The sequence below is a fragment of the Mastigoproctus giganteus genome, chromosome 2 (genome assembly GCF_048544385.1).
Source record: "Mastigoproctus giganteus isolate SK-2022 chromosome 2, ASM4854438v1, whole genome shotgun sequence".
NCBI classification, from domain to species: domain Eukaryota; kingdom Metazoa; phylum Arthropoda; class Arachnida; order Uropygi; family Thelyphonidae; genus Mastigoproctus; species Mastigoproctus giganteus.
The window spans coordinates 196,898,872-196,918,600 of NC_143576.1; the positions used below are offsets into that span (position 1 = coordinate 196,898,872).

At 37.0% G+C, this 19,729-nt stretch overlaps 1 protein-coding gene across 1 annotated transcript; it reads right to left on the reverse strand.

Moving 5' to 3' along the window:
- Positions 1-2,352: 2,352 nt before the first annotated feature.
- On the reverse strand, positions 2,353-19,345 carry LOC150089893 (uncharacterized). Its single transcript, XM_090389690.1, has 2 exons — positions 18,525-19,345; positions 2,353-4,002 (listed from the first exon to the last, which is right to left on the reverse strand). Exons 1-2 carry the CDS (start codon positions 18,598-18,600, stop codon positions 3,011-3,013), a joined length of 1,068 nt encoding a protein of 355 aa, XP_090245816.1. The 5' UTR covers positions 18,601-19,345; the 3' UTR covers positions 2,353-3,010.
- Between the last annotated feature and the right edge of the window lie 384 nt (positions 19,346-19,729).

Sequence of the window (19,729 nt, forward strand, 5' to 3'; positions counted from 1 at the left end):
TACAGCCAGAGATTCTTTTCTTTCTTTCTATTTTATACAAACACTATATCAATATTTGATATAAAAGTATAAAAATTAACTCTAGTATGCTCTAACATCCTCAGAAAGTTTATCCCAACATACTGGGTAAGTTGTAGAGGGCATATCTTTATTATGAACATCCATGGGTTTTTATAGTAAGGCAAATCAATAACAGCTACCTTAGCATCATACTTCTAAAGGCACATTTAGGGGAATATATATAGAAACAATACAACAGGATTCGCGTACGATTTGAATTATATTCGGGTCCCTTGGTTATGCAAGATTTGCATAAAGCAACAAACAGGTCATCAACACGGATATTAAATACAGTAAGACTGTAGTTGAACATTGTACAAAAAATATAATGTTTGTTCCATCTTTTAACTCTTCCACGTCCCATGTCTTTCATTGATTCCGATTGAGCAATTTTTTGAAACGGACTAGGTTAGGGCGGAATTGAGAAGCTATGAGTTATTGACTCTTTTTTTTTACAATGGTAGAATTAATCTGGTGTGTTTGAATTACTGGTGTGTTTATATGTCTTTAATAAGCGTTTTCTGTTTCAGATTAACTGACGGAGTTGAGAGAGACTGAGTTTGTTGATCAATTCTGAGCATGGATTTGTTGTCCGCTTGGTTACTGGTAACCTAATAAGTATCACGATTTCGTAAATACCATTCAAGCCTCTAGATGCTGTCAACTGTCTGCATTGTCAAGAATTGAATCTTAGGTTTATACCAATACTCCTCAAATATTTTTAATAACATAAGCTATTTGTACGCACAGTGCCCATACTGGATTGTAAATTTTACTTATTTTAAACATTGAATTATTAAAAATTTCACTTGTTTCGATCCAAAAGTAGATACATATATTTGTATTAATCCTTTCTTAGATTTTTAAATGAACTCTGATATTATTATTATTATTATTATTTTAAGAGATGGAAAATTTTTGGACAAGCGGAATGTGTTTCCAATGCCCAGAAATTGAATTGAATTGAAATGAATCTAAGACTTCAAAATTGGAACAAATTTTTTCTTTCGGTACTTGAAGTTTCATTCAGACAGACAAATGAAACTTAACATGGATTATTTTAACCAAATTTCTCTTATTCGCTCTTAGAATATTTATTTTCTTCTTTTGAACACCAGTAACTTTGTGATTCAGAAGAACTTGAGCACTGTATTTCTTAGGAAGAAATAACGTTCTCAAGTGTTACTTAAGTTTTAAGCAGGGCTTCTAATAAAATTCTTATTTTTTTTAAAAATGAATCACTGAGTATTGAAATTTATAAACTGCATCAAACCATAAAAGTGTCAACTTATGTGTATAATGTATATAGGGAAGTGAGGGATGAATAAGGTTTTTCTTATTTTTCTTCTTCTTCTTCTTCTTTGGCTGACACTCTAGAGATACAAGAAGCGTTCTTTGTCTGGTTGCTATTTATAACTCGCAGACTCTGATGACAAGATGTGTAAAGACCGTCGCCAAATAACAATAAAAAAAAAAGAAGCTGACGAGGCACATTTGCAGTAATAATCCTCCCTTTTCTTTCTCTTCAACGCAGCGAAAGAGAAAGAAAAGAACAGAAAAAAACTGGCCATAAAATTAACTATTCCTTTCTGGTTGTAAACAAGACATAGAGTTGAACAAGTGGCCGAAACCATTCAGAGGAATGACTTGTGACAAAAGTTGTGTTGGAATGGAAGTGACCATTCTGTACACACAAAGACAAATATTAAAAAAAAAAAAAAAAAAAAAAGCTCGCCCCAGGATATTTGGTCCGAAGTAGCAGCATTGTATAGATTTTATACAGGCGATGGCAAGAAAGGTGTCACATTGCATTTATTATTATTATGTTTCATTTTAGTAGGATTCTGTCCAGAGTAGAGGATAGATGGATCGATAGATCTTTCTGTGCAACACGTTTTGGTTGGAATGAAAGTTTAATTTAATTGGTTTAACCCAAAATATTTCTTTTTTTTTTTAGACTCAAAAAGTAATAATGGAGAACAATAGGCCCCCCGTTTTGTTTTTTTGTTTCTTGCCATCACCTCATGCTTCAAACTCGCTGCAATAAATCTTTGTTCAACATGTACCGGACATGTCAACACTAGTTGAAAACTGAAGATAGGGTTGGGGGAGGAAGTTTATTTGTATATGCCACGAGAATCCAAAAATCATACGCCTTCTTCGTGAGATAATTATGCAGTGCAAGGCAAAAACAGCTAATTTCCATGGATATTAGATTCTTCTTCTCTGCCATCTTAAAAATCATAATTTTTAAATAACAATTTGAAAATTTGAATTTTTAATTACTAAATTTTGATTTTATCTTCAACGATAGTAGCTGTAAATACCATAATTCCTGTTGTCACCCATTTTTATCGGTTTTTTTCAAGCGAAATAAATTATAGAGTGCCTTCATCTATTCTCCCCTTCTAAAGGCACCGATTCCTAATTCAGAAGAATTGTATAATCCCAATTGAAAATTATGTTTGCTTGACTCCCACTACGAATTTCTCTGTAGTTATCTCAATCAGGTGGAAGACAAACGAAATCAGTACAGAAGTCTACTTTGGTTGTCATTCTTGTGGTACAGGTTACCACGCACAAAAACGTACGTCAAAAAGGGATCGAAATCGAAATGCCAGGTAGAAAGTAATTTCCAAAGGTCTCGCTCTATTTGTGATGGAGTGAAAGGAAATTCCTAATAAACACTACTACAATTATTTTCGTTTTGCTTTTTCGGAGATCACAGAAAGTTGTTTGTGGCCAAACAAAGATTTCGAATTAAAATCGAAAATCAACCTTACGATTTCAAAACGTTCTGTTAAGTTCATAAAATGGAAACTGATGGCTGTTACAAACTATAAATGAATGTTATCTTTATGGAAATAGTAGTGGAAGTAGACAACAATGAGAGGAATGGATGGCACCTCTCCTTATGTTCCAAACAACTTCGATGACTTTATTCAGTTCTCTAAGCTTGTATTTCGACTGGAGAACTTATTGGAGCCAGTACTGGATGGATTCTTGGTGTTGTCCTCTGACGTTCCTGCTGGCGATGTAGTCTCATACAGGAAGACTCCTCGTGTTTGTAGAGATAACTCTTCAGGGCGAAAGCTTTACCGCAACGCTGGCATACGTAGGGCTTGGTGGTGGAGTGGGTTTGGATGTGTGCTCGGAGATTGGATTTATCGGCGAACGCTTTGTTGCAGATGGGACATTTAAAGGGCTTCTCGCCGGTGTGAGTGCGGATGTGTCCCTGGAGTAACCACGGCCTGCTGAAGCACTTTCCACAGTAGGGACACTGGCAACCTTGACTGTGAGTGCGCACGTGCATACTGTAAGCCGGCATGGAGACGTACACCTTATCGCAGTGTGGACACTTACGCGCCTTCTTGTCCGTGACGCTCCGGTGAGTTTGTCGGTGACGTGCCAGGTTGCTGGAAGTACTGTACCGCTTTCCACACTCCGGACACACGTGGGTGTCTTGGGAGGTCAGAATTAAACCCCCCGCACTGCCGGAATCGCCGGCGAAAGTCTGTTCGCACACAGCCGACGGAAGACCGCTCGTCGGCGTCTGCACCAAGTGCCTGATGACGGTGATGAGAGCGGAGTGTGGAAGCGAAGATGACGCGCTTCCCGAAGCGATTGGCACGTAATGGCCGGAAACAGCTTGCAACTGCGAAGTCAGATTCCGACGAACGCTTTCGCGGGATGCATAGAAATCTTCTTTATCTTCGCTTCGAGCTCGAGGTACTGTTAATCCTAGAGGTTGAAGCTGCTCTTCTTGTTCATATCGAAGACATGGCGTGTGCAGACCTTCTGGAGTGTAATCGGGGCCCCGAGATATGTTGGCTGGTGATTGGGGACTGGCTGGCTTCAGTGGGAGTGTTGGATGAACGTCTGTCTGCTCATTTTCCTCTGCAGGACCTTCGGCTGTGCTGACCCGTCGCTCAGGACTGTTCTCTGTTGGAAGGTTAAAAGAAACAAACATCATTCTGCTTTAAATAATTATATACATTCACTTGAAGGATAATGTAAAGCCATAAGATATATACACAAATAAATGGTCTTATTAAGTATCAGCAAATGATATTAGTTATGAGACTATTCATACTGATAATTTGTGTTCTTTCTAACTGAACATTTGTTTTCTGGTTAATAAATACATGAATGAATCCTATGATGTAATATCACTTAACTAATACATGTATATGATACATATACACACAGTGTGAATAAAAAGTTCCACCCGATTTATGAGACGTTTTGTGGGTTGCAAAGTCTCTAGACAAGACGTCTATGAGATACTTAATTTAAGGCACTTGAAGGTTTTGCAAAGCTTGAATAAATTAAATAATGGGAGTATCCAATTTCTTTCCAGGACCGCGCATACTTCAGCACTTAAATTAAGAAAGGAGAGTTGTAAGAAAATTTACTTTTAGCAAGTAGTTTATTAACTAATACTCTGAATTCATTGTATGACTTTATCCCTGATGTAACAACCCATTGAAGTGACAAGTTGAGGACGCTTACTTTCAGATGTTTGCGAAAGCTTGTTTAAAAGACAAAGAACGTTGCTATGTTTTGAATCTATTGAAAACTGCCAAGGATCAGACTGGACGAATTCCTATAGGGGAACTATAAGTTTACAAATTAATAACGCAGTTTTTACGTTAAATATCTTAGGAGCAAGCATGGACGAGAGGTGAAGTGAAGCAACAAGTTGATGACAGTTCTCGTGTTAGAGATTTCATGTTGTGAATTAGGGGACTGATTTTTTTTGGAGAAATTTTGGAGATTGTTCTCTCGATTGTCAGGGTACTGTAGCTGCATTGATCCTGTTCTATTAGATCGTGTCTTTGGTAATGTAAATTTTTCTAGGCTAACTAAATTGACTCTTGGACTATCGTACACCTTCGGGAAAAGCTAAACAATTGATCTAAACAAGTTATCAGAGCAGGTTCAGTCTGGTCGTTGTTGATTTTTTTACCTGATTTCAGATGGTGGTTCATTGTGCTGCCTTAGGGACTAATCTTAGTATTGGCTCAGTCACCTTAGTGACTGAGCTACCTTAATGATTGATCCTAGATGGTTGAATCCAGCTCAGCGTGCTACCTTAGTGACTGATCTATACGACAGATGGTAAGGACGCCAAGGGTGGGCCGGAACCGCCCAAGCACAATAAATCTAATTATGAAATAAGCAGTCCTCCGGTGTAGCTTAGTCGGCATGATACATTGCCATTTGCACATACCCATGTGTATTTTGTCTGTAAATTGCGTGTGTTCCCCTGGTCGATTTTCCTGTTTTGCTGGACGAAAAACCTCAGTTTCTGGGAAAAAAACCTTGCTATCTGCGCCTATTCTGAATAATTTGTATTTGTATTTGAATAAGCCTGGATTACTTTCATCGATTTACCTTTAGTGATACTGATACTAGGGGTATTTTGCCCTCGCCGATAACACAGTTGGTATAATCGCCGTCTTTCTCACACCGGCTGGGAAAGACCAGAGTTCGAATCTTCTCAATGACGCAAAGAATTTTTATGGGTGGATTTTCATAACGTGGCTGAGGTTGTCCGTCTCAGGCGAGTTAGTACGATATTTTCTCCCAAAAATTCGAATTTTTCGTTCAGCAAACAGGCAAATTGATCACAGAACACACGCAATTTACAGACATAATATATATGGCGCAATATGGTCTAAGTTGCTGATGCATTTAAAAGACAACAAACCAGCATGTTAAAAAATAGTCCTCTTCCACAACTGGTTACTACTTTTCTTCCTCACTTACTTCTCTTAAAGTAATTTTTGTCAGAGATCCAAGGGCAAAAAATTCAATACGTTTCTCTATATTAAATGCACCATTTCTTTTGCCTACTCTTTGCCCTTCACTAATTAATACAAACAAAACCTATTACAAAGTAATTTATCTTCGGTTCTGATGTGTGTTTATTTTAATATTTTCTTTCTTGTTGGGGGGCTCCTTTTACTCGGCTAGTTATGGTAGTAGAAACGCACTCTTTAAACACCCACATCTGGAAAGGGAAAAAAAAAAAAGAAGTTCCGAGTGTGAGGTGTGACATTACCACTCCATTAATCTCGTACGAACTGAAGCCGTATTTATAGTAGTGCACGCATGAATCTTCTCCTTCAGTTGTTACTCAGTGCTAAAAGCGACGTAGATCTTCTTGAGTAATGATCAATGCATACGCTATATATGGATTTGCAAATTTCTTTACGTTATGTGATTCTCAGTTTGTTTCTTGATGCTATTCTGGTTGGTTATTTCGGTTTATAAAATATTTGAGCGGCTTATTTTTAAGCATTCAGTCAGATTGGCTGTGCGGGCTTCGATAATTTCTTTCTTTCTCTGAAAACTAAACCACTTCCCCCCTAATTTAACAACTTTTCTTTTTTTTTAAACCCTTTTTAGGATTATCGAAAGCAGCTTATTATTTCTATATCCATTACAATAATTTCCTTCTATGTGTTTTGTCGGATAATAAAGGATTTTTAAGGCAAAAATAAGTCTGGACCAGTAAAATACGCATTTCAGCAATATTTTATTGGCTATGTCCTGTGGGCCAATCCAAAACAGTTTGATAGTACTATAAATTGAAGAGTTAACTGACTAAGACACTTCGAAACCAATTATTTTATTTTTTATTTGACTATACTTTTCATATTTTTTTATTGCAAACAATACACAATACAATACACAGTTTGATGAACTGCTGGAAAATTCTCACATTTGAAGAATCTTCCCATTTCTATTGCTTCGACCGTCTTTTAATCTTTGAGTTGTACAGTTTTTAAAGTTAGATTGTAGAAGTGTTCAAGTTTCTTCAACCGTGATTATTTGGCCCAAAAAAAAAAATCAAAAAACTAGGGGATTTTTTTTTAAATTACCAAACGTTTGTAACCCTAATTGTGAATTCATTTGTCATGCATAGTTGTTTACTAATTTCGAAATTAACTGTACCGGATGATAACTTCAGACGTTTACTGGTATCGTCAGTGCGCATTATCAGTTCCATCGCACGGTCTGCATTTTCAGGTATGCTTGATGTGTGGTGTTCTTTTAGATTTGACCTCATTTCCTTTTGACTACTTGATGACCCTGCACACTCACTACAACTGTTACCAATAAATGCTATTGAAAATGCTCTCAGTATTTTCCCCTTTTAGGAAAAGGAATTTGATGGGGAGACGTTGTTCTTAATACAGAATAGCCTTCGTAGCATGCATATCATTCATAGCATTGGGCAATCTCAAAATGAAAACACGTTGAACTCTCAAACTCAAAATCATACTCGTTTTTGCTACAATGAGTGGACGGAACTAATATTTGGATTGTACCATTTATATACAAAATCATAAATATGGTTAAAATCATAAACACAATATATCTACAAAACATACTGAAAATAAAAAACCTTTCTGAGGTATATTGTAAAATGTACGAATAATCGATGGATTATTATCAACTCTGAGCTCAATGTATAATTATTTCAGCAAGAGACGTTGCTCTTTTTTTCTATTTAGGGTAATCTCATTAAAATGCAATTCTGTTGACGTGCATACTCATACTACGAAGATAAAGGAAGACTTTTACTAATTAATTAAGCAAATGAAAGGAAAATGAACTGATTGCAAAGAGTGGTAGGTCACACCTATGTGAACTTTAATCTGGGTCGAATTTGAACTTGGAAAACGAATTATTTTATGTTATACGTAAATAAACTGTCAGCAATGAAAAAGACACTGAATCAAAAGGCCGGAATTTTATAATTTGCTTAACTCCAAACAGATATATTCACGAAATCATAAAGTGTACGTTCAAGCATTTTTCAAAAAGTTTATCTTTCATATTCGGGACGGCTGGTTTGTCTGTCAATGCATGGATCTACTCATGATTCTCTGCTCATGAAAACGACAAATTCTTATTGAGGAAGATTTTAGCACACTTGCATAAATAAAGGCTCAACAAATACTCCCACCGGTTCCTAGCTGAGAAAAGCAATCGCTGGGAACCATGAAAGTACAATAACTGAACTCCACAGTAATTTGACTGTATTCTTGCTTAATGACCGGGAAGAATCTTCTTAGGTTCTTTTACACCATGGCCTGTTAGTCAGTTTCGGGCGAGAGTTGCGCCGTTTTTTTTTTTTTTTTTTGTGGGGCGGCGGGCTTAATTGCTTTGTCTCTTAATCCAAAACAAACATTTGGTTCGGAAAGAGTCACTGCTTTACATTCTCGTCAATGTGCATTGAGCATTGAATATAAAAATGTGTAACACATTTGCTGCTCATACCTAGCAGGTGTGAAAACGAAATCCGAGAAGTTTGCAACGGGATTTCACTCTATAGCCGTTAAAATCATTCGTTTAAAACTTTTAAGAGGACCTTTTCTAAAGTTTCGTGGGCCCTAAAAATCAGTTTCTATCTCTGCCAGCATTCTCAAAATTTCATTATTTGCTGAAGTACTTTTTTTCCATTGCCATTTGGAGATCCCCTATGTGGAGGATCCGAGTGCACTGCATCAACGTCAACCCTTCCATCCCTATCTTGCGCACGGCCCTGGGTAGTATACAGTGCAGCAAGTCAGAACGTCTTAAAAATTGTAACCTTTCCTAGACTGAACATCCCTTAACCCCCAATCTCCTTCCTTACAGCTGAGTGCTACTGATTGCACTGGCCAAGATAAAGTAACCGCTGCTTGGACGTGACTTGTAATGAACTCTGTAATGTGTTTTTAAGGACGGCTGAAATAACACACCACCACTATGTCCTAAGCACTTCATTATAACTGATTGTAGAGTCAGCACAAGTGCCAATCGGTTTCAATGCTATTCCATCTGATTGAGGATTACCTTTTGTCAAACTTGTAGAGAGAACTTCCGATATAAGCGAAGATAAGTAATACTTCTTTTATTACTCGAGACTGGGCAGAAATATTTAGTTCTCAAGTTTATATGAATACGATTACCGAGTGAATTTTAATCTTAGAAAGAAATCCGATTTTCTCCAATTTTTACAAAGGTGAGTCAAACAGTAACGGTAATTCATATATAGTTAAAATTTAGAGTAATTAAAAAGTATTTGCTTTATTTCATTTAAATAATTACACATTCGGTAATAAATATTCGTAGTCAGTTTTAAAACTGTCCCCAAGTAGTGAGAGTAGTTTATTTATAAATAGAGGTTAAATTTGCAAGACCGGAACAGGAAGAGCAGCACTCAATAAGTCGTTTGTGAAATACTCAAGAGGTAAATAAATAAAATAAAATAAACTGTCATATTAGGACCACCCAAGAACTAACTTATATGGCCATAAATTGTGGGAGTTCTCTGGTCGATTTGCCTGTTTTTCTGGCAAATCGACGAAAACCCCGAGTGGGAAAACCTTGGCCTTTTTATGCGCTTTTTTTCACTCTGTTGCTGAGTTAGTCAGTCTCTGTTGTCCAGCAAATCGACCATAGAACACACAATTTACAGACGTATTATATACGGCGCAATATGGCCTAAGCTGTTGATGTGCCTAAAACCCTACAACAAACAAGTCTATAGAAGAATGAAGCACACCAATATGGCGAAGAATTTCATGAATGATTCCATGAGTTTAAAAACAATTTACGCAGCCAAAATCTAGTGGCTGGATTATAAGATATCTCACGTAATTTAGTATCTAAATAGAAATCAGGGTCAATAACCAGCAATACCTTACTATTGACTTCCTCAATGGCCTTCTAACAATGGAAGGTCAAAACAAGAAACGATCTACTAGTTTTTGTTAAGTCATTGATACAAGTTAATGTTTCAATTGATCAACGGTTTGGATTTGCAAATTTTGACTTAATAATTAGAAAAGTAAAAACAAGAAATGATCTATTAGCTGTACAAGTTAATGTTACAATTGATCTATTAGTTTGGATTTGGATTTGAAACTTTTGACCAAATAATTAGAAGATCTATTATTTATCGATCCATTATGCACATTGCCCATTGTGAAGTATTACCTTAAGGAGGTCCATGCGGAAAGCATTGGAAGACTGATGGGGTAATAATGACACCAGACTATACAGAGCCATGACAAAGGCAGACAGTATTTGTGACTGTTTGTGTGCGCGCGTGTGTGTAATACAACAAGGGGATGAGAGAGTAGAAGAGTCGTCTAACTCAATAAAAAATACGATGATTGTCGAGTGTTGATAGCATTACTCCGTCTTTATGCTTTATCTGATGTGACCCAAAGGTCATCGGTAACGGGGTCAGCGACGACAGATATATCTTAGTTGTCACCCCGCTTTTCCCTTAACGTGCGCCGATTCATTAGGACTTCTGCCTACGTCAGTGGAAGAAAGTTGGTGAGACAGCGTGTTTCACTTGCGCGAGAACACGTAAACATTGGTGATGAAGGGCAGCATGGTGGGTGTTAGAGCGCACAAAGACAGTCAGTGTGTCACTGCGAGAACGCGCCACGAGATAATACGCCAACTTAATCACCCAATCTGATTTATATTAAGTTTTTGTGACCCCTTATTCAAACTTCGCACTTCTCCGGATTTGTCGGCGAAAATTTGATACGGCAGTCGCGTGCCGATACCCCTTCTCCCCCACTCTCCTCAGTATTCGTTTGCTATCGTAAGTCCTCGTATAGACTAAATGAGCGTGCTGGGGGCCACACGTCGACTTGAGGTAGCTGTGACCATTGCTGAATGGGACCGCTTGTGACAGAGGTGTAGGCCTGTTAGAGGAAGAGAAGATGGATCGCTGTCGTACGAAGAAATCTTCCTGGAATGATTCACCGATAGGATTAAATATCATGGGAATAGAAGAGTAGAGAAAGAACGAAAATAAAAAAATAATAAATTAGTAGAGGACGCGGGTTATCTGCACGTGCATATTAGTGATGTTTTTCTCTCTCTGCCCCTTTTTTTATTTTAAATCTTGTATCGCTTTAATGAACAGCAAGACTTCCAAACAGACGGCCAAAAATTGTGTTTTTCATCCCGTAAACGAAATAGCCCACAGCAAACAAGTTTGCAAACACAATATCCTGAAACCTCGTGGCTTTAGATGCCTTGGCATTTATTCTAAGCGTTCCCCCTTTTGTTTTCATTTCAACGAAAGAAAGAAAGGAAATCAAAAAGCAAACGAATGCCCAGTCTTCGAAAGAGCAGTCTTAAGTAGACGGATACAACAAGGAGCCTCGATACGTGAACCCTATAACGCAATCAGACAGTTCTCGCTTAGAAATGATAAATGAGTGTCATTAGAATCGTTCCTTCTTAGTGTTTAGCGTGCCTTTGTGCATTATCTTTTTATTTGCTGATATTTAGGAATTATTCGCTATCTTTTTGTCTGTAAATTAGTTTGCTTTTAAATTTAACTGTAGACATTTCACATAATAAATACGTGTTTAAGCGAAAAATCAAAGACTGCTTTGAACTAATCAGTTACGGAATTATTCAATAATGTAGTAAGGTTTCGAGTAAAAAATAATCTAAGATTTGTTGGACAGAAGTTCAAAGAAAGCCAGGCTAAAGTGACTAAAAAAAATCTTTAGCTTTCCCGTGGTTAAGTTATTTTAGTATTCCAGTGGATGATAAATAATAGTGTCAAATAATTCCGTTTTTCAGTTTACATTCTGTTACTTTACTTAGGGGTGTTGTGGTGGTTTCCCATTATCTCCTACCTTCCTACGACATGAACAACATTGAAAGTTGTGTTAACTGGCGTGCCAAATAGAAGTACGCTGTAAAAACAACAAGCGCGTAAGAAAAAGGTCAGGACAGATGGTTTTCCTTGGTCACAGTTCCTGAAATTCGAGATAGTTTCGATTTTTTAAAATCGCATTTTGCAATCAAATAGCTCCTAGTTATTGTGTGTGTGGGAGAGAGAGAGAGAGAGAGAGAGAGAGAGAGAGAGAGAGAGAGAGAGCCGTCTGACTTTATATATAGAATTCAGATCATGCAATTAGGATTACACTTATTTTCTCTTTTTTTCTCTTTGGAAACTTGTCCGTTTTAATCCTGTCAGTATAGTGATGTGGGGGGTGGGGATGGATATAGGGACCTTTTCTAGGTTCTTTTTAAAACTGCTGAATTATTCGATTTCAAAGAGGTATTATAAGAGATTCTTTTATCCGAGAAGCGCCGGTTTTCTTGTCCCTAAAACAGACAAGCCGTTGTTAGAATACAAACTGGTATACACACCCCTCCCATGACGGATCCGTCTGGTCGATTGTGAAATCACTGTCGTTGCCCTGAGGAACCAGAGCCTAACCAAAGTTTATAAATCCTCAATGTGCTACATCCGTAAACAGCGTGAGTTCTCTGGTCGGTTTGCCTATTTGACGAACGAAAAAACCCGGCATTCCTCGAAAAGAAAAAGCATATTGCCGTCTCTCGAGAAACAGTGTGATAAAAAAAAAAGAGGCAAACGTCCTCGCGTCATCAACGGGATTCGAATCCAGCTTTTGTCACAAAATGTGGAAGGACAATGAGTAGAACTGCTGTGCTATCGCGAGGGCTAAAACTAAACAATATGTATATCTGATTTAGTGTTTGTTAGTTCCATTATCCACAGCTTATCCAATAAATACTTCTTCGTCTGATATCCATCGTGTGAAACATGATGGAGGATAAAATAATTTCGACTAGTCCTGTTCCTACTCATTTCTGATCTTATCATAGAATTTGGTGAAGACAGGACATCACATTCTTCAGTAATACGGTAGAATCATTATTAATCAAAAATTTTCTCAACACAGATGATTATAATAAAAGAAAATGAATGTTAGAAAGAAAATAGGAAGTACTGTTCTTAGTCAAAATAAAATAAGTTGACCAGTCCGGAGAAAGGAGAGCGATGGAGGTTAACAAGTCATTTGAAATCAAAAGAAACTTTATAGGATTTAATAGGTCGTTCAGAATTTGGGCCAAAGAAATTAAGGTCGTGAGGTGTCAGTATGCCGTGTATGCAATGCGCGTATTCTGTTATCGGGTAGCGGGATGAAAATCTCTGAGTTTGTAGAAGAAAACAAAATTATGAAACCCTCCAGCGACGAAAATCGGATGCGAGCATTTTCCACGTGCTATGAGAGAGAGAGAGAGAGAGAGAGAGAGAGAGAGAGAGAGAGAGAGAGAGAGAGAGAGAGCAGCTAGGCTATCCACTGTGCTTTTTGCGAGGGACTGTAGGATTCATCGATGAAATCGATGTTTTGGATTCAGAAGGAAAACCGCTTGAAAAGTCTAAACTTGCCTAGGTCACTGCTAAATTATGTTGGATAATGGATTGCTGATATTGAGTGAGCTTGGACAGAAAATAACTTGACGAGATTCGGATTATTGTAATTACAGTAACACATTTGAATAGCAGCCTAAGGCAAAGTAATATACTAATAGATAGTACAAATGCATTTCATTCTTGGCTTCCCACTTACTTTAATCTGGAAGAAACTCTGTAAAATCTGACCAAATTACAACTTCTGAGAATTCTGCAATAAGAACCCCCTCGTGGGTAGCAAGTTGGTAGGATCGCTGTCCTCCCAACACCGGGAGGAAAAGACCTGAGTTCGAGTTCCTTCGATGACGTGAGGAATTTTTATCGGCCATTTTCACAACGTGGCTCAGTTAGTCAGTCTCAGGAGAGTGTAGCATGGGGTTTTTTCTCCCGGAAACTCGAGTTTTTCATCCAACAAACTGAAAATCAATCACAGACCACACGCAATTTACAGACACTGTATACGGAGTAATATGGCCTTATTCGCTGATGCTCCTAAAACCCTACTATAATAGCAACAACAACAACAACAACAACAGCAATAAGAACGTTTATTCAAACAAAGTAAGCGTAAAAAATTACTTGTGGAACAAATAAAATAATTTAAGCAATTAAATTACCGTATGCTCGAATATACAGGTTCACTACGTTATGTTTGAATTTCGTTCTGCCTAAATGCCTTTTTATGGAATTTTTAGATATCTGTTCTGTGAAAGGCATTATATGTAAATTAATAATAAAATTATATAACACACAGATATGTACAAATTAAATGATTTATTGATTAAATACCCAGACATAGAAAAGAGAATTTCCTATACAAAGGTATGTTTAATTAAATAAGTAAACTTGCAACTGATGTCGAAGTTCGAATCTACTGTGGGATTTAGTTTTCAAGGCTATTAAGTAAAATATCCAACCCGAATTTAAAAAAAAAGAAGCATATTGTTGTATGACCATGGATGAAAATAGGAAATAGATGCAACAGAAATTGCTATGCAGAAACAAAACCTAAAACTTGAAAACAACTAATTGAAGATGGTTACGGATTTTGATGAGAGCTATGTTCTACAGGCTATTATATTCTAATGTAGAATATTTTAGAGAGGGAAAGAAGAGATTCCCTACTGGTAGATAGAAAAAGAAATGAGCTTTTTCCAAAAAGATCCCAAATACTGTTGTTGTTGTAATGTCTTAGGCACGTCAGGGACTTCGGCCATGTTGAGCCATATATAATATGTCTGTAAACTTCTAATTATACAACACTTCTCGTTGGAGTTCTAATATCCCTAGACCAATCCACAAGAATATTATTTTTTGCGCAAAGTAATATATATTCGCGTTTTTGTACTAATATCACAACATCAATTCAGGTTGTAAAAGAAATTTAATAAGAAATTAATACATAATAATATTCTTTAAATTTTATTCACTTTTATCTCAAAAGCAGTTTTGGGTGGTAGGATCAGTGCAGATTTACGGTTATCACTGTGGACAATATTTTGATTTCTATCTTCCGTAATTTTTTTGGTTTTGGTATCATCGTGACACTGTGCAGATTTGTATATAGTGTTTTGCTTCTGCATCTACCTTCTGTGTGGCCCATCCAGTGGTCGTGATTCTAGATAGGAGCAAAAGTAATTCCCTAAAACGTTGCTTTAACCCCCATTCCTCTTAAAAAAATTCTGAGACTGCCATTGTGTTTTTATCGAGAGCTTCCTCCTCAGAAAGGAGCCTGTTTTCCATTTTATATATACAGTATTCTGCTTATTACTTAAAGAAATTTTTTGGTTCCTTTTTTGGTACCAATTTTTTTCGCCTATTGTGCTTTTTATTCAAAACTATCCGTTTTAATAATGTTTAATTTTACAGGGCTCTTGTGACCTTTTCCTCATATTTTCATCTGTTCAGTCGTTTTGCATTTTTTCTTTCTTTCAGATTGTACGTCTTTCTTTGTTCCTTCTTTCTTTCTTATTCTTCCACAAGGCATTGAAGCTAATGCCATTCAGTTCAATGCAATTCGCACAAGCAAACATATATTATCTAATTTATTTTTAAGCTAGGCTGTTTCATTAAACTAGACCTCAGGAACTGTGACTTTATTGGATTTATCTGAATTGTTTTGGAAATACTTTGTGCTTCCACAAACAACGGCCTTTCTGCAGCTTCTTGAAAAGATACGCTGCTCTGTTGTTTGTGCGTTTATAATTATTGTATATAAATTATATCTCAAAATTACTACTTTTATTACTGTACTTTTCCACGTACAATCCTTGCCTGAGACCGTCTAACTCAGCCACGTTGTGAAAAAGGCCCATAAAAATTCCTCACGTCATTGACGAGACTCGAACTCAGGTCTTTTTCCACCTGATGTGGAAAGGACGGCGATTCTACCAACTGTGTTACCCAGGAGGGCAATGCCTCAGAGTTTTCCGACAGTTGAAACAAACAGTGAGACGACATCTCAAAGGCATCCTTAATAAATTGACTTGAGAGGCAATTGGCAGAACTGGGATAATCGTAGAATTACCAGAAAATCACTTTTAGAACGGTTACCATGGTTGCGCAGGTTGTTGATCTCTCCAGGTAAGGATAGGTAGCATATCGCTACCTATCCTTACCTGGGCGTGGCGCATGGATGAAGAACGATTTCACTGAGATTGCATACACCGACAATGAAGTTCAGTGGTTGTACTGTGATGGTATAGATCTGTTTTACGTGGTTTCGCAAGATTGGTGAATTGGAGTTAGGGGAAGATTAAGATTCTGGATACTGCTGTGACGGGTTCTGAGCATTTAACGATTCTAGTCAGGTCCGGTGAATTCATTCTTTCTTTTGGGTAATGTTTTTTTTTCATAAAAGCAATACTTGTTTTCAAGAACAATGGGCCTCCAAAGAATCATGTACATGTTATCATGTACACGTTAAAGTATTGATCGGATAGAGTAACATGTTCTATTGGTTGTCATTGATCGACCCAAAGAATGCAGCTGTCTATTGTCAGAATTTTTTATTCAGGCCCATAACAATACGTTCCAGTGCGAGCACTGAGCAAGGTTCAAATCCCTACATACCAAAAACTTGTAAAAAATGTCCCAAGAGGGTAACTGATATTTTTTAAAGCCAATGGAAGTCAGATATGATATTAAAATTTTCGTTTTTATAACGATATGTTTCTTTTCATTTAATATTCCAATACACGTCAAGGATAAATTATTTTTAGATTATTATTTCACCTGAATTTATCGTTCAAGTTCGTATTTGTATTTTGTCTGTACATGCTTGTGTGTTAACGGACTGATATGCCCTGTTGAGTGGGTTGAAAAACCAGAAAAAACTCATATGGGGAACTGTGCACTCCCTTCACCTGAGATCAGCTAATTACAACCTTGATTGAGGTAGACTTTATAAATTTCTCCAGTTTTCAACGGGAATCGAACCAGATCTGTCCAAGCGAAAGGCAGATAGCCTTTCGCTTGGACAGATGGATGTTGGAGCGAAACTAAGTCTAATAAACCATTTCCAACAGCTGGTCCTAGGTAGTTGCTTTGTCGGACTAGGTTGCCAAACATGTAGGTATATGTTATATCTTGGTATTATTATCCAGTACTTTGGTCAATATAACATCGTTACAAAACTTGATCCTTTGTTTTGTTGCTTAATCTTTTTAATTCCGTCCACACTAGCAGTACTGAGAAATTCGGGTATGTGGTTACCCTACATGCATCACAATTCTCATTAATAGCAAATATAATTTTTAATATTAATAAAATTAACAATATTGACTTGTGCAAGTTATTATCAGTCTATACATGTAATTCTTCCTGTTGTTGCGAACAGAACAGAGTTATCAACCCTCTCTAAATATATTATCAATATTAAAGATAACTGAATACTTGAGTTGAAATACTGAACTTCAATACTCTCCAAAAATAGTATAAATAGGTGAGCAGTGTGTGTGGGTGTGGGTTTTATCGTATGATACAACAGAATAGAGAAAACTGGAAATAAATGAAAGTGAATCTTGTATTTTCAGTAGATTGATATTAGATAGGCCTAACTGTATTCATTATTCAAACACGTTTTTAGAATGGTACTGTTTGGATCATTATCTTTCCTGCAGAAAATGTCCTTCGAATTATGTATTCATAAAGAATAATTGCTATAAATGTGTTCTATATTTGGCTGGATATCTAATTGGCATAGATTTATTTAAATCAAACCAAACTACACCTAAGGATTGAATAAGAATCTGACAAAATTATGAGATACATTTTGACGTGCCATAATCCTCAAGATCGACCACCTAACAGCAAGAATTCTTTTCTAATAACCTCACGTAGTTCAAGGGACAAGTAGTTCTTAAACTGGAAGTTTAAGAACTATCTTGAAATATCTTAAGAAAGGAGGATGCTAAAAAATGGGATGCATATTTGAAATCAGCGATGAAAATACACGAGTCCATTATATTTCTATTGAAAAGATATTTCATTGTTTTTCAGAGTACTGTAATCAGAAAAAGTTATCGACCACTGGCGTGATTGACACTTCATAGAAACACCAACAGATGTAGTGTTTTTAATCAAGTATTTGACAATTATAACTTTTTGTACTCAAATCCAGTATAGAAACATTCGATTAAAACAATTTTTGTAAGAAGGTATAATTTAAAAAAAGGAATTTAACGATTTATCATTAACATTAGTACTGTACCAATAATCTTGACTTTTTAATTGAACATCAATTCATTTTAGCAAATACTTTTTAAAAATATTCACGTTTCTTATTTCAAAATTAGCATTTGGCTTAAATTCTGACAAATTCTTCTGCCCTCTGAAAATTCAACTCTGGACAGATGTTTGACGCAACTGTCAATGGTTTTTTAACATGATCCAGAACATTAGGAACTTCAATTATTTTATGAAATAGTTGAAATTTCCAATATTTCAAAATATGTCATAATTTGTATTAGTAGATTTTTTTTAATTCATTAAATCATATATTCTGAAAATTAGAAAAGAATTGATTACTCCCAGATAAAGTGTATTTTACTGCCTTGTAGTACACAATCGACGCCAAACAGAGAAATAAATAATGACTGGAAAATAATAGAGATGTAATTAATAAACTTTAAAAAAAAAACAAATGTGTCCTTTTTTTTTTTTCTTTAATGAAACAAAATGAAATTTTAATTACCTCTGGAATTCTGAATGTCCTCATATTCGACAGCAGAGTTATAGCGTTTGTTTGTAATCAGGAAGGCCCGAGGCATTATTTCATGCGACCTCTTCTCCTTAGCACATGCACCCTCCCTCACTCTCTCTCTCTCCTTTCTTTTTCTCTTCCTCTCCCTCACTCTTTTTCTCTCTTTCTTTCGTTCACGCTGTCTAGGAGATGGACGGAAGTACAATACTGACCGGCGTCTTCACGAGGTGACTTGCGTCTGAGGGTGGTGTGTTGAAGAACGTGCGGGAGCACAAGCCAGGAGAGGGATGCTAGCCTGCAGGAGAGTCTCGGGTTTCGGTAACAGATGTCCTAGCCTTCGGAGACGCTTGATCAGTGAATGTTTCTGTCCCTGAAATTGTAGTGGGGTTGGCTAGTAGTTGGATTTTTTTTTCCCTTAACTTTTATGAAGAGCAAGTGGTAACCTGGTTGTATTAACACACTGATTGCGATAATGACCAATCACTTCGCTTAAGGACATCGAAAAAGAGAAAAACTCTTTTGATCCCAACTCCAATTTTCCCCCCTTTTTTCCACTTCTGAAGTCGTTCGATGTTCACAGATAAAGAAATGTCTGTTGCTCACGATAGTAACTGTGATTTGGTTGGCTGCAGGATGGAAGACTTGCTGTGGTGGTGGTTACTGCTAGCTTTTCGGGAAGGGTGCCAAGAATTGGGAGACAAGTGGTTCAATCAAAGGACTAGAAATACCCACTAGGGGATTGCAGACGTAGATGCAAGCCAGCTTACGTACACCGAGTGATTAGCTTTAACAGGAGAGCCCGGTGGGATGATGCTGATAGTGGCCTGCAGCCAATCCCTGGCATCCCTGACTGGCAGGATGCTACGGTGGTAAAAATAGTTGCTAATATATATAGTCCAGCTGGCCTGTACGTTCACCGTAGGAGATGAGGCTACAGTGCGCGCGCGCGCGCGTGCATGCGTGTGTGTGTGTGTGTGTGTGTGTGTGTTGTTGGAATGACTCTTGCTGTTAACCCGGCGCTGACGTTTCAGACATTAGGGGATGTCTACCCACTTACCTCCATCTAACTACGCAGGGGAGGAAAGAGAGTGAGAAAGAATAGATTTTATAGGTGTACATGTGTGAGTATGATATGCTGTCCTTGGAGCCCTTGTGTCAAAGTCTTTTTTTGGCCTAGTTTATGTTGTCTTTTTTTT